Source organism: Rana temporaria, chromosome 13 (genome assembly GCF_905171775.1).
Source record: "Rana temporaria chromosome 13, aRanTem1.1, whole genome shotgun sequence".
Classification (NCBI taxonomy): Eukaryota; Metazoa; Chordata; class Amphibia; order Anura; family Ranidae; genus Rana; species Rana temporaria.
This window is the reverse complement of record NC_053501.1, coordinates 32,672,758-32,687,786: the sequence shown is the minus strand read 5'-3', so window position 1 is coordinate 32,687,786 and position 15,029 is coordinate 32,672,758. Positions and strand designations below refer to the sequence as shown.

The 15,029-nt window shown below is 41.8% G+C and overlaps 1 protein-coding gene across 3 annotated transcripts in view; it reads left to right on the top strand.

Annotated features, from left to right (window-relative positions):
- SYNE2 (spectrin repeat containing nuclear envelope protein 2) overlaps window positions 1-15,029 on the top strand; it is a 431,618-nt gene that overhangs the window by 239,042 nt on the left and 177,547 nt on the right. For all 3 annotated transcript variants that reach the window (XM_040333402.1, XM_040333400.1, XM_040333403.1), the window contains 6 exons: window positions 1,006-1,191; window positions 2,987-3,109; window positions 7,584-7,766; window positions 11,025-11,117; window positions 12,835-13,017; window positions 14,139-14,210. In XM_040333402.1, the coding sequence (XP_040189336.1) occupies window positions 1,006-1,191; window positions 2,987-3,109; window positions 7,584-7,766; window positions 11,025-11,117; window positions 12,835-13,017; window positions 14,139-14,210 (840 nt within the window). The remainder of the gene's footprint in view (window positions 1-1,005; window positions 1,192-2,986; window positions 3,110-7,583; window positions 7,767-11,024; window positions 11,118-12,834; window positions 13,018-14,138; window positions 14,211-15,029) is intronic.

The window sequence follows — 15,029 nt, the reverse complement described above, 5'->3', positions numbered from 1 at the left end:
CAGCGCTTTCAATTCATTTCAATGGAGAGGGGCGTTTTTTGGAGTGTTTTTCTTCAGCGCCCAAAAGCTGCTCCAAAGATGCTGCTTGCAGGACTCAGTGTGAAAGGGTCCATTGAGATGCATGGAGAGCGTTTTATGAGCGTTTTAATAGCACTATTTTTAACGCCAAAACGCTGTAAAAACGCTTCAGTGTAAAAGGGGTCTTAGTGAGACTTTTTTTATTGGGTATTTGCAGTGGACAGAGCCGCGTTTCATTCACTAAGCTAAGTGAAAATTCTCCTTGTCCAGTGAACATGCTCTATTCCTATCTAAAATCATACTCTATGCAGCCTGGGTCTAGGGGCTAAATGGAGTTTTGTTTAGAGGGTATCTTCACTTTCTGGGAAAATATTGCAAGAAAAAACAAATTCAGACCATTTCTACACAAGCCATATTGTAATTTAATGTTATTCACACTGTACATTCTGTACAACCACTTTTACCTACATGTAAGCCTAGATTAAGGCTTACCTGTAGGTGCTCAAACTATCTCCTAAACCTCCACAGTTTAGGAGATATTTCCAATAGAGACAGGGACCGATGTCTACAGCGCATTTGCACTTTAGAAACGGCGATCGTGCCGTTTTTCTAAAGGAGGTCACAACCACTTTTTAAATGTAATTTTGGTAACATGAAGGCATTCTGTACATAGTTTGTGTAGCAATTCCAGAATTTGGGGGAAATCAGTGGATCTCCTAACAATTAGCCAGGACAATTACTACCTGGCAAACTAAACTGGTTAGCAACCCTGCCCAAACACCAGGGTGCTACATGCGTATTGTAGAATGTATAAATGGATTAGCCTGGCAGCCAAAAAAACTAGGATCATCAGAAGAGATCTCCATTGGTCACCTCAACACTTCCTCATTCTTTTCTTTACTTTTGTCATCTTATGCACTTTCCAAACTAGCTCAGGATCACGTAAAGCTGCTAAGATTGTGAATGTTTCTTGTTCTCTTTGAGCAGATTGCACTGGATGATGCTGATGGAAAACTATTCCTCCTGGACACCATCAGCTCTGAACTCGGGGAACTTTCTGTCATCTGCGAGACAGATGAGATTGTAGAAAGCCTTGGTGAAGTAAAACGCCAAGTGAAGGATATTCAGCAAAGAATTTTAAATGTTCTTCCACAAATCCAATATTTGACAAAAGTAAGATTGTCACTCCTGCACATGTGCAGTTATGTGTTTGTTTATAGTCAGTGGCATCTCTAGCTTTCATATTTAGGGGGGGCACATGGGGGGACAAGGACAAAAGTAGGGGGGCCAACTATAAAATGCCCCTTAAGTACCCCCTCCCAGAATGCACAGAGGGTTGACCACGCCCTCTGTGCTGCTTTCAGGATTTATATAGCGCCAACAGTTTGCACAGCGCTTTACAACGATGGGGCAAACAGTACAGTTGTAATACAATTCTTCACAGGAGGAATCGGAGGGCCCTGCTCATTAGAGCTTACAATCTAAGAGGGATACAAAAGAAAATAACTGTGGGGGAATGATCCGATGAAGAAAATTCAAGTACAGTTGTTAGGTGGAGGCAGGATAGGATTTTCTCTGAAAAGAAACGTTTTCAGGTAACGCCTAAAAGTGAATAGAGTTGGAGATAGTCGGACAGATTGAGGTAGGGAATTCCAAAGGATAGGAATAGCTTAGAAGTCCTGTAGATGAACATGGGAGGAGGTGAAAAGGGAGCTAGAGAGCAGGAGATCTTGGGAGGAATGAAGAGGACGATTAGGTTGGTATTTTGAGACTAGGTTAGTGATGTAGCTGGGAGCTGAGTTGTGGATGGCTTTGTAGGTTATTGTTAGTATTTTGAATTTAATTAGTTAGGTAGCCAATGGAGGGATTGGCAGAAAGGGGTAGCAGACAAGGAACGGTTTGTAAGGTGGATGAATCTGGCAGCAGCATTCATGATGGACTGAAGGGGGGATAGCCTATTTAAAGGTTAACTGGTGGAGTGAGCCAAGGGGTTTAAATCTAATTTAGGTGTTATGAAAGCATAACCAATGTCAGTACATTCAAGTATACTCTGTGTCGGATTTCTGACAAGGCCACCAAGGCCAGGCTCGACGTACAAATGACTGTGCGGGCGGCGCGGTGAGTGAGCTGCTGGGCTGCCCATCCGCTCGGCGCTCACACAGTCACACTGACTGTGCGAGCGAAGGCGGCTTGGCGGGCGGGTGAGAGAGACAGGAAGCGGCCAGCTGGGAGGCTCGGTGGGTGGACTGGCCAATCAGCGGGTGGCGGAGCAGAGAGATAACATCTCTCACCGCCCGGCGCCCGCCCTACATCCCAGGAGTTCTGCCCTCACTCACTGTGCAGGCAACAGAGTGATTACATCATCTCTCTGCTGCCTGACTCAGGAAGTGACAATCCCCGTTCCCCCACCTAAGCAGGAAAGTGACAATCCGCAAGGTGTGGCAGGTGACGTGGCAAGTGACAATCCGCAAGGTGTGGCAGGTGACATGAAAAGTGGACAATTTGCAGACTAGAGACTAGACTCTGGATCTGCCCCTGGCGATGCCGTGGCAACAGGGGGTGAAAATATCCTGTCGTCCCGCAGTACGAACCATAACGGGGCCGATGGGGGGGGGGGGGTGCGTTATTGAAGGACCCGGCCTTGGGGCGGCAAAGGGAGTAAATCCGGGCCAGAGTATACTTCTTCCAGTAACACAGTTGTTTAGGTAATGCATACTATATTACTAGTTCAGAATATATTTCCGTAGGTAGTAAGTTCTAACAAGCTGCTTATAAACTTCAGAGAGTCATTTGGTGGCTGCTGTTATAAGGCATGTTGGGAATGGTGAGACTTGGCAGTGACAGATTTCAGGGCAGGAAAGATGACAAAGCAGTTACAACCTTGCCATCTTAGGATATATCATGTGTGGGTTCAAATGTAATCTGAATGTAAATATTGCCATGAAAATATTTCTTTCTCCAATTTTAGGAGGTTGGTGCTATTGAGAATGAAGTCAAAAAGATGGAAAAGAAAGTGGGTTCTATTAGAACTATTTTGACATCAAGTGACATTGATGATATGTTACCTATAGAGCACCACAGACATGGACAGGTAAGAGCTTCTACTTGATTAACAAACAGAACGTTTATCTGATGTAAAACAATCTAACTTTAAACTCCTTATCTCTTAAAGGGTATAAATTGACACTTTATACCGGTGTTTCTCAAACTTTTTAACATGGAGAAACTATTGAATGAACTTTCTGGGCTCAAGGAACTTATGCTAGTGATTACTATATCTACAACTCGCTATACATTTGTTTGATGGTCACAGGGAAAATGTTCCTCACATTGATGGACAGTAGAAAGTATGTCCCTTACATTGGTGGTCAATTGGAAAGCATGCCCCTTACATCAGCAGTCATTGGGTAGAACCCCTGCTACAGAGAGCTTAAAAAATAAAGTGGTGACTTATCTGAAAGAGAAAAGTTGCTCATTGCTCAAGTAACCCCTAGCAAACTCTGGAGGAACCCGTGTTGAGAGAGACTGTTTTATACTGCACCAGGCTGAATGCTGTGCTTCCTCGTACCAGGTTGTTGGCCCTTTACATATAGAAAGACATGCATGTGTACATACATCCATGGGAACATGTGCTAAATTGTACACACTCTTGTGCGCTGTGAAGTTGCTTTCCTTAACAGCCACCCCATGGTATTCAGGGATAGACACATCCACTCCTTGATGGCAAATGCTGTCATAGACAGTGGTCCCCTAACAAAACGGTGAGAAAATAAAGAAATGCAGTGCTGGTCTTAAGTCTCTCTGCATAAACCTCCCGAGCTGATAAATAGTATAGTGTTAACCTCACCTCTAAATGCCACTGCACAAACTCTAAGGCCTGGATTCACGTAACACTTACGTGGCGTATCTCGAGATACGCCGCGTAAGTGTAAATGTGCGCCGTCATATCTATGCGCCGTGCCCATAGAACTAGATACGCCTGAAAATAGGCTTCCTCTGACCGACGTAACTTTCCTACTCTGGCGTATCTTGGGCTATATTTACGCTGGCCGCTTCATTGCAAATATGCAAATGAGGGAGATACGCCGATTCACGAACGTACATTCGGCGTAAAGTTATTCCACATAAAGGAGGCGCATCCCATGCAAAGGTATGGACGACGGAACAGCCGTCGTATTTTACGTAGTAATACGTGAATAGGGCTGGGCGTAGGTTACGTTCAGTGATTCAACGTATCTTAGGTGTTCGTTCCGACGTGATTCTGAGCATGCGCACTGGGAAGCGTCCACGGGACGGCGCATGTGCCGTTCGTTCGTCCCATCATTTGCATGGGGTCACGGTTCATTTAAATGGATCACGCCCACCTTCCACCTACTTTGAATTAGGCGGGCTTACGCCGAGGAATTTACGTTACGCAGGCGCAACGTTGGGAGCGAGTGCTTTGTGAATACTGTGCTCGCTGCTCTGCGATACGTCGGCGTATATTCGATACGCTACGCCGGCATAACTATGCGCCGCTCTACGTGAATCCAGGCCTAAATGTGCAAACTGTGACTAAATAAAGTGCAAGTTGCTCTGAGATATAATGCAAAATATTACTGTAGCACTACCCCCGAAGGAGCTGCTGGTTCCACGCTGGACTCATCGACCACCGGATAGGCCCACTCTCACTGGTCTAGCAGACGTTGCGAAGCTCGATCAAAGGATAGTCTGCCACAGACTAGGTGAATTGTAGAACTTGTTTGATAGTCTCTGCCACAGACTAGGTGAAGGTAGAACTCACAGTGCCTGGATCTTTCAGCTGTTCCGGCAGCACTGTGAGATAAACTTTTGAGATCCAGATTTATCCTCCAATTGAGTCCTCAATTGCTCGGTCCCCAACGTGGCCCTGAGGCAGTAACTGCCAACACATCCCTGAGGCCAAGAAGGCCCACAGGGTGGGATCTTGAGACAAACCCCACAAAATGGTGTCTGCCCCTTAAGTACCCCCTCCCAGAATGCACAGAGGGTTGACCACGCCCTCTGGGCTGCTTCTGGGAAAGAATCACCCAATGCATCTTGCCTATTGCATTTCCATCTCTGACCAGCGGTGACAGCGACAGAGCCATGAATTTGAACAAATCTCTCTGGGCCAAACTACTGCCCAGGCAACTATAATTTCAACATATAGCGCCCACTCATTGGGAGCAGGGCGCTACATTACATTAAGACAAAGCGATAATGTGCATAGTGCTCACAAACAATCAAAAATTCATAATACATAAAATATATGTGCAATAATCTCAAGAATCAAATATATAAAAATCAAAGAAAATAATCCAAAAGAAAAATAGTCCATAAAGTAATCCAAACGAAAAATCCATCGGGTCAAAACTATAGATCTCAGTGACTTCCTTATGGACAGTAATACTGTGTGTAATCAACTTGCCACCCAGTGTAATCCACCAATCGCACTGAATTAACTCACCAGAGTTGATGGCTGGTAATAATATAAATCGGCACCTATGCCTCTGAACAATCTCCATCCGCAACATTGTTTCACAGTTTTTTTTTATACAGCTCCCACATGGATATAAAATGGAAGAAGTAAGGCTCCAATAGTACGATATTGTATTAAAAAGGCTTTATTATATATTTTTTATTTACTAGTATTTATTTTTTTATTATTCTTTATTTTTTAATTGTCCTTTAACTCTGGTGAGTTGATATTTTGCACTATATGTCATAGAGCAGCTTGCACTTTATTTAGGCACAGTTTGCACATTTAAAGTTTGTGCAGTGGCATTTAGAGGTGAGGTTTACATTATAAGACACTATGGCCCAGATTCACATACCTTGGTGCATAGGTATGCCGGCGTAGCGTATCGAATATATGCTACGCCGACGTAGCGCAGAGTGGCGAGCACAGGATTCACAAAGCACTTGCTCCCTAATCTACGCTGGGTTCCCTCGGCGTAACTCGTCGTAAGTGGCAGCGGGGCGTAAGCCATGCTAATTTAGGCGTGACCCCATGTAAATGATGGGCTGAGTGCCATCAAGATACGAATAACGAACGGTGCATGCGCCGTCCCATGGATGCTTCCCAATGCGCATTCTCAGAATCACGTCGAAAGAACTGCCTAAGTTACGTCGAATCACTGCCTACGACTTGAACGTAACCTACATCTAGCCCTATTCACGTACTACGTAAACGACGTAAAAAACGACGGCTGTGTTACCTGGTGCAGCCATTTGCATTGATGCTGCTGACTTAAACCTGCTTTATGAGTCGTAACTTTACGCCGGACGTACGACTTGCGTAAACCGTGTTTAATTAATGCGCCGGGCGCAAGTACGTTCGTGAATCGGCGTATCTCACTCATTTGCATATTCGAATCGTAAATCAATGGGAGCGCCCCTTGTGGCCAGTGTAAATATGCGCCCACGATACGACGGCAAAGGAAACTTACGACGGTCGGATGAAGCCTATTTACAGAAGTATCTTGCTTTGAGTCAGGCGCATAGATACGACGGCGCATATGTGCACTTACGCGGCGTATCTCGAGATACGTCTGCGTAAGTGCTACGTGAATCCAGGCCTATATTTATCAGCTTGGGAGGTTTATACAGAGTTACTTAAGATCAGTGCTTTTTTTCTTTATTTTCTCACACGTTTTTGGTTTCCCAAAATTAGGACAGCTGCGATCTGTTTTTCATCTATGATATATAGCATTATATCTCAATTCCCACTTATTCTCTTTGGCGCTGGTGTTTCTTTCTTTTCCCACACCTAACAAAACAGTGTCTATCTAGTGGCAAAGTGTAGAAACACTTCTTACCTCTCCAAGAAAATAAAGTTCAAAACTAAACGTTGGAAATTACTCCAATCCCAAAGCCACAATATAGTCCTGGTCACGGTGTGGGGGGGAAGCAGCTTGTAGACCAATATATTCTAAAGTGTCAGTGCTATGCTAGTTAGAATGGTCGAAAGTTTTCAGAAAGGACTCACAAGAAGCAGTCTGTTCCTGGTTCCTTTATCACCTCTGTAGGCATTCAAATATACCAAACCCTTTCAATTAAGAGCAGTGCAGTTTTTATTTATTGTAAGCTGTGTAATTGCGAAGATTCAATGCAATCGCTCTCTTGTATCCATTGCATCCGTGTATTCAGCCTGGAGGTCAGCTTTAACAGGTCTCATTTTAGTTACCAGCAATAGGATTCATTGGTATTGGTTATTCTACTTTTCATATACCGTAATTCTCATACTCAGACTGAGAAAGATGAAAAGCGGGACACTCATGACTTGTTTTAAGACTCTTTATTGTGATTTCTTAGTAAATGCTATAAAAACATTCAGCCATTTCATATGGATTCCCATGTCTCGACTGCCTGCTTTTCCTTATAAATTATTGATTTATAGTACTGGGCACCGGTAGTTGACAGCAAGCAGCCCGAGGAAAGCAATGTCCCTGGTGTCAACTCACCTCCTGGTGCGTTTGGTGTCTCCTGTGTTCTACAATAAGGTCTTATTGCATTAATCTCCTAATGTTTTTTAATGACTTTTTCACATATTGCATTTTTTTTAGGTCATCCTGGAAAATATAGACTCCATTAGAGGGACAGTTGCAGACATAGAGGCCTATAGACCTTCGCTTCCATTATCGGCCTCTGGCGTGCGGTCACTTTGCCTATTCAGGAGATTGGGACGACTCTTGAGAGAGGCTGAAGTGCTAGAAAAGGTTACCAAGGAGCAGAATAAGCTTTTAGAGGTACGAGACATATATGTTTGTATCTCAAGGACAAATGGGCAGGATAGATGAACCATCTTGTTTCTGTACAGACCTGACACTGACTCTGTGTCTAGTCATATTTATTCTAGCTGTCCTTACTGCAATAGCAGCTGTCTGTAGTGATAAAGGTAAATGATTCAAAATTCCATTTTGCCTGCAAATGGAGACAAGCAATATGAAGGTTTTTTCATTTTAAAACTATACTTCAGAAGCTTATATATAAAAAAAATGAATACAATTTTCAGGTCTTTATCTCCCTTTCCTGCCTGACTATACTACATTTTCCAAAATGTTAGTTCTGTATGAAGAGAAATGATATATTACTCCAGTATATGCTATTTTGAATTTAAAGCGATTCTAAACACACACTGTTTAACCACGTGCGGACAGCCCTATGCACATAGACTGCGGCATGGTGGCCGCTTTGTTCTAGATCACTTACCTAGTAAGTGATCTGGCACTTGCAGGCCTGCATCATGCGCACGTTCTGCCAGTGACCCGCTCCCATTGTGATGGTACACAGCAGGAGCCAATTAGCAGGTGTGGTGGACGCGATGCCCACTGGGACCTGCCGATCGTTTGGGAGAGGGGCAGAACGACGGTCTGCCTGTTTACACAGGCAGACTGCCGTTCTTGTAAGAGGGGAATGTACTGACCCTGCTAAGCAGGTACACCGATCTTTGCCTTCCCCCAGTCAAAGCACCTCCCCCACAGTTAGTAAGCACTCCCAGGGAACACATTTAATCGCCCCTGATAACATTTTCCTTGCCAGTGTCATTAGTACAGTGAATATTTTTAGCACTGATCACTGTATTCCTGTCACTGGTCTCCAAAAAGTGCCAAAAGTTTCAGTTAGGTGTCCGATTTGTCCGCCGCAATATCGCAGTCCCACTATAAGTTGCTGATCGCCGTCATTGCTAGTAGAACAAAAAAAATGTAATAACATTTGCACAAAACAATCATTATATGCTTATTGGGATTTTTTATTTTGTTTCTTACCAAAAATATGTAGCAGAATACATATGGGTCTAAATTGATGGAAAATTTGATTTAAAAAAAAATATTGGATGAGTTTTATAGAAGAAAGTAAAAAATATTGTGTTTTTTTTTTTTTTCAAAATGGTCTGCCTTTTTTTTTGTTTATAGTGTAAAGACACAGAGGTGATCAAATACCACCAAAAGAAAGCTCTATTTGTGGGGCAAAAATAAGGCAAACATTTTATTTGGGGAACAGCGTCACACAATAGTGCAATTGTCAGTTAATGTCACTCAGTGTCGTATTGCAAAAAATGGCTTGCTCATGAAGGGGTAAACCTTCCGTAGATGAAGTGGTTAATTTACATTGTCCTTTCTATTTCTGTATGTGGATGGTGGCACTGTAATTTTACCTTTTTCCTAATCTATGTACAGCTGTCACATGACCCAGATCTTTACCAGCCTGTCTGCAGGGAAACATAAGCAAAATAAAAAACAAACAGCCTTTGAGATAAATTATTTGTACTCATTATTTTTATTTCAAACGGTTTTAAATTGCCAATCAAGTCTTTATTATTTTTTTGGCAATGACTTGATGTGGACAGATTTCTGCCAGTAACAGGCTGTGTCACGCCCCTCCAGTCTGTGTCTAAGAATAAGAGGGAGGTGAAGCCTCCTACATGGAATATCCCACCCCCATTGTGTTTAGCTGGTTAGTGGGCATGGAGGAGAAAAAAGGCAGTGGGCTGTCATTTACCTGTATACGCTCACATGTATGACTCTATAGTCACATGGGCTGCTCAGATGTGATAGGGAGGAAATGCTCAGCATGGAAACGCACTGAAAACTGAGCATGTGCGAAGTTGCTACCACAGCTGCAAAATCCCTAGCTGAATTGGAGACATGGACAGAAGGTGGAGATAGAGAGCAGCGGGATCAACCAGTTTTTTTTTGCAGAATACAGAAAATTACTCTCATAGTGACTGAGTATGAATAGCATGTAATACGCCATTTATATGTAACAAAATTCATACGTGATAAATTAAATTGGAACCTTTTTATGTTCCTAATGATGATTCATTAATGGAATAAATACCCAATGATCCTGTGAGACCAGGTTTTTCTGCAGGACAAGGCCATTTTACTTGCAGTGAATTGGCCACAGCATTGCCACCCTTTGCAGTGGTGTCCTAAAATATACTGAGGAGGTAGAGTTATTAAAGTTGTACACGCTGATAACCCTTCCTGCCAATCCAAGGCTGCAGAGAAATATACAGTACATGCATTATTCATTTTGTAACTGCACTTATCTTGTAAGGCTTGTGGGTCAAATAAAGTGGCCTTTCAGGTGCTTCCAAGTTACTATTTGTCTTAGAGTTATGCAAATCAGACTATCACCCCCCCCCCCCCCCCAGCATCCCTTTAATAGGATCTGTACATCCAAAAGGTTTGACGATAATGTGACCACTGCTGATTGGTCTTGTCTGCTACCGGCCATTAGTCGGAAACCAGAGCTGTCTTCTACATCTCCGTCCCTGTGCATATAAGTGTGTGGTGCGCCCTCTCTCAGCACAGAAGCATGTGTTACGCGGATGGCAAAGGGTTAAGGAGTTGCAACAAGCTTTTCCCAACCTGCATCGAGCTGCTTCTGAGTAGGGATGAGCTCAGGCATGCTTGGATCCTAACCCAAACCCACTTGAGTTACCTTGCCAGGAAGCTGTCACTGCACAAAACCAATTATAGGTGGCTAGGGTATTCCCTGCCTTGCGGCCGCACATATACAAGAGACATGTATACCAGTGGCTGCGGGGTCATGAGAGCCTTGGCCACTTATCATTGGTTTTGTACAGTGACAGCTTCCTGGCAGGATAACTCAAGTAGGTTTGGACTAGGGTCCAAAAATGCCTGGGCTGATCCCTACTTCTGAGTTGCTTTTGTACCTATGATGTTAGAATAACAAATCAGCTTGGATGCAAACAAAATCATGTGTACCTGAATGTTCTGCTAGTTTTTGCTTTTCGAAACTATAGTGCTTTTTCTAAAAGTATTCAAAAAATAATAAGTTATTTTTCTTTGCTGTTTTCTAGAATACATTGACTTTTCTATTACAAATACCTAATACATTACTTTCATTAGCTTTATGAAACAAAGATATAGATCAGTACCTGTGTGTTGGAAGCTTGGTCATTCATATCATATGTATGCAAACCACTGTAAATCATAAACTAATTTTTTATTTATTTTTTTTGTTTTATCTTGCAGCCAATCATTGGTGAAATGCTAGAGCTTGATCAAGAGCAGGAAAAGCTAAAGCACATCTCCAAGAACTTTACATATGAAACACCTAATGTAAAGGTAAATAATGTATTTCTGAGTCTTTATGTATTCATACATTGTTTATTAAATATTTTTGTTAAGCGTTAAATCACATAAGTATGAAAACGCTACCCGGCGACGGGGCCAGGTGCCATTCGCCGTACATACAATCACAACAGTAAAATCACAGACATCAAAGCCGTTAAAACAAAGTAACATTAAAACATTAAAGAACATGCCAGAAGTGATAAGAAATTCCAAATTCTGAGTTGTCCCCTAATGGAAATAGAGGGGAGACTCTTGTTCTGTTGACAAGTTTTAAGAGGGATTTGCCCTCAGTATAAAGACATTTCATTTCACTTTCCCTTGTGTGCATAGGACAGAAATAGAAGGGATGTGTCCCAGTGATAAAAAATAAACCTGACAAGTGTTTTTAACAATTCCCTACTCTATCATAAAAATAAAGTATTAGGTAAAGTATACTTGTGACCTGCTCCACCCTAACAAGATATTTGACGATTTTTGTTACCAACATTGCTGTTGTATATTTTGGGGCTTGTCCCAAATGTTTTTAACATTATATAGTTTTTTATGTTAATAAATATTTTTTATACTACTATTTTTTATACTATCATATGTTTGTTATCAGTGCCTAGAAAAATCCTAGTCAAACCCCTTGACCTGTGACTATTGATGGGTTAGTCGGCATCAAGCAGCCCTTACCCTATACTCACCTGGTCCCACTTCCTATATTCAAATATTTTTGATGATGGCACATTGATATATATTATTTATTAGCTTTAATTGAGGCTATACTCAAAGTTTTTGCATACTTAAAAGAAACTCAATTCCGTAAAAAAAAAAGAAAAAGAAAAACACGCTGCCTACAAAAGAAGACTTTGATAACCTATCCCATGCCCATTTATTCAAAACCTTGTTCTGTTCAAGAGCTATGGTTGCCTGAAAAATCATCACATCCAATGCCAGCGGGAGTGTCAGATGCTTGCCTAACTCAGTTCTTCATCCAGATGTTTCTGTAGTGCTCTAGTCCAGCCTTTTTCAACCGGGGTGCCATGGCATTCTGTTTGATAAAGGCTGTCAGATCTGACCATGCTTGCGCTCCTCCACCAAACTACTGTACATCTGCACAGCAAGAGCTCAGTCAGGCAGTGGTAGCCAGTTGTGGTTTCCTGAGTCCTGAGCTCTCCACTCCCCCCCCCCCCCCACCACAGGGCAGGACCAGGCAGTACAGTACCTGGTGCGAGTTCAAGATCGGTATTGCAGTTCCAGAACAAATTTTCCCCCTATTTCTTTTCTGTGGACAACCCAAAATGTGGAATTTTACTTTTAATGATAATGGTAAGCAGGATCTTCTTAATGGGGGCACGTTCAGAAATAAAAACGGTCAGGTGTTCTAATCCCTTTGCACTTCATCCAAAACTAAAAAAAAAAGTTTTGCCTTTAGTTCTACTTTAATGAATTGGCCGGTTGATGAGCATGTCTGTAGATGTAATGTGTCATGGTTGCCAAAGACGAAACCCTTTCTTCTATTAATATGATCTTTAAGCTTATTTAGTAAACCGTGTAAAGTGCAGCAATGATAATCAGTAACATACTGTATATCAAACAGTATGGTTTTAAACTTTTTAACCTCAAAGAAAGATATGTTTTGATTGGTGGCGATGGGATTCTGACCCTTCTATGTTTTTTGAATAGTAGACCATTTTTACATTTTATTTATCTGATTCACCTTTAGGATAGAACTGAAGAATTGAGGAAATTAATGGATGGATTACACCAGAAGAAAGAAGGGATTTTACTTTCTCAGAGACGCTCCGTTATTGACCATCTGGTGCGTTTACAACAGGAACCAGAAGACCAGGATCTGGCAGCTCTTTTGTCCCCAGTAACTGATGGAGTAGACCATTTAAGCGATGAGGTAATTAATATAAATCTTAATTTCCAAGTTGAAAATCACTGAATGTAAACTAGGTTTCTACAAGAGGACCCTAGGCTGCTAAACAAGTGTTAAGAGTAGACCTTATGCTGTTTTTAGAATTATAACTCCAAGATTTCTTAACTCTTTGCCCAGACCTTCTTGTCCAGTCCAACATCGTCTAGCTCTGATGAATGGGGTTCTTGGAACCTTCAATGCGTTGGCTGTTTTTTAGTGGTCTACTGTGACAAAAAATGTCAACGATATCTTGGCACTGTTTTTTTACAGACTTAGAGACGTTACACTGAGTGTAAGTCATGGCCCTTTGTTCACTTAATTGCTGGCTCATAAAGAACTGGTACACGTCTTTGGATAGTGAAAACAGGGGACCACATCTAAACAATGTGTGTCAATGTGGCATTTTCCTCCAGTTGGGAGGTAGGACAGAAGATAATCCAGTGGCAGGCTTGGGAAAAAGAGGTCAACCCATCATGGGAAATTACTGAAAAAGGATCTTTATGGAAGGACCACCAGGCATTACTTTAATGTTTTACCCTATACTGAGGTTCAGATCTCAATTACTTCACCTCCTCATTAAAAGGGACCCGGGCAATCAGTAAAATTTGCAAGACCACCTTTTTAATTCTAGCCTTTGCATCTGTCGAGAAGCATATGTCAAGATGCACGAAATATGTCTCTCTTAAGGGCTCTAGGGACATCCAGTATGAGCTTTTAAACTTCAACTGACAGGCCTAAACAAGTTGTCATCCAGTAAAATGGTGGGCTCAGGGCAAGTGTCACGTTTATCTTTTTCAAAAAGTAACGAGCGGTGTCTATGGATATTTTTTTTTTTTTTACTTGTGTACCCAGGTGGTGTTCTCCGTGAAGAGGATCACTCTCCATTGAATGTGGACATTTATACAGATTTGTTAGAATTTAAAAAGAAGAAAGGTGTAGCTGTGTAAAGCCACCTGTCAAATGCCACCTTTCATCAGATTAGAGCTGTCAGAAATAAGATGATTTCTAGTTGGTTGCTGAACACATGATACTTTTAGCTTGCTCTTTTGGAAATCACATCTATGTTTGACAACATTTTATATTGTATGTCTCTGTTTTTCATTTAGATTCACTGGAATGATCCCTGCATTTTGCCATCACTAGCTGAGGAGATGGAGGAATCTTCACTAACTACCGAGGTAAGAAATATATTTTTGTAGCTAGAAGCAGATTTTGGTTAGTAGTATCCGTTATCTCATGGGACAGCTGCCACACTGGAGGTTATGCGTTGGTGATTTATATGAAAGTATTTGATTGGAGCTTTTCAACACATCCATTTTATGGAAGCCACAGGTGTAGGGGCTTAAACTAGATCGAAACCCAATTAATACAATCTCATATGGGCTTTGGTTGTTAATGTAATCCAGAAGTTATGGATCTTCTTAACCCTGCGGCTTACATTAAAATAATGCCTGGTGATCCTTCCACAAAGATCCTTTTTCATTCACTTCCTGTTATGGGGTGATCTCTTTTTCCCAAGCCTGCCACTGGATTATCTTTTGTCCTACCTCCCAACTGGTGAAAACTGCAAGTGGCCACATTGAAAATCATTGTTTAGATGTGGTCTCCTGTTTTCACTATCCAAAGCCGGGAATGTGTAGCAGACACTGGGGTGTCTGTAGATAGCAAAAGCTAAAAGATGTTGGGGGAGATTAGCAGCACTATGATGTCATAGAGGGTAAAAAATTAAATAAAAACATTTATGGAAAGAAAACAGGGGAAAAAGCAAGTAGGATACACACTGCTCCAAGACCAACCTGTATACGATCCAAAACGTCAATTGTGCCTGGGTTTCCTGGTTCGCATCTGCAATCGATAGGAATGGAAAACAGAAGTGGCAGTACTCCAACATACAAAATATGGCTTCCTTATTGATGAAATCATGTAGATAAAATGACAAAAAAGCTTCAGGACAGTCAGATTTAATTATTTTATCTACATGATTTCATCAATAAAGA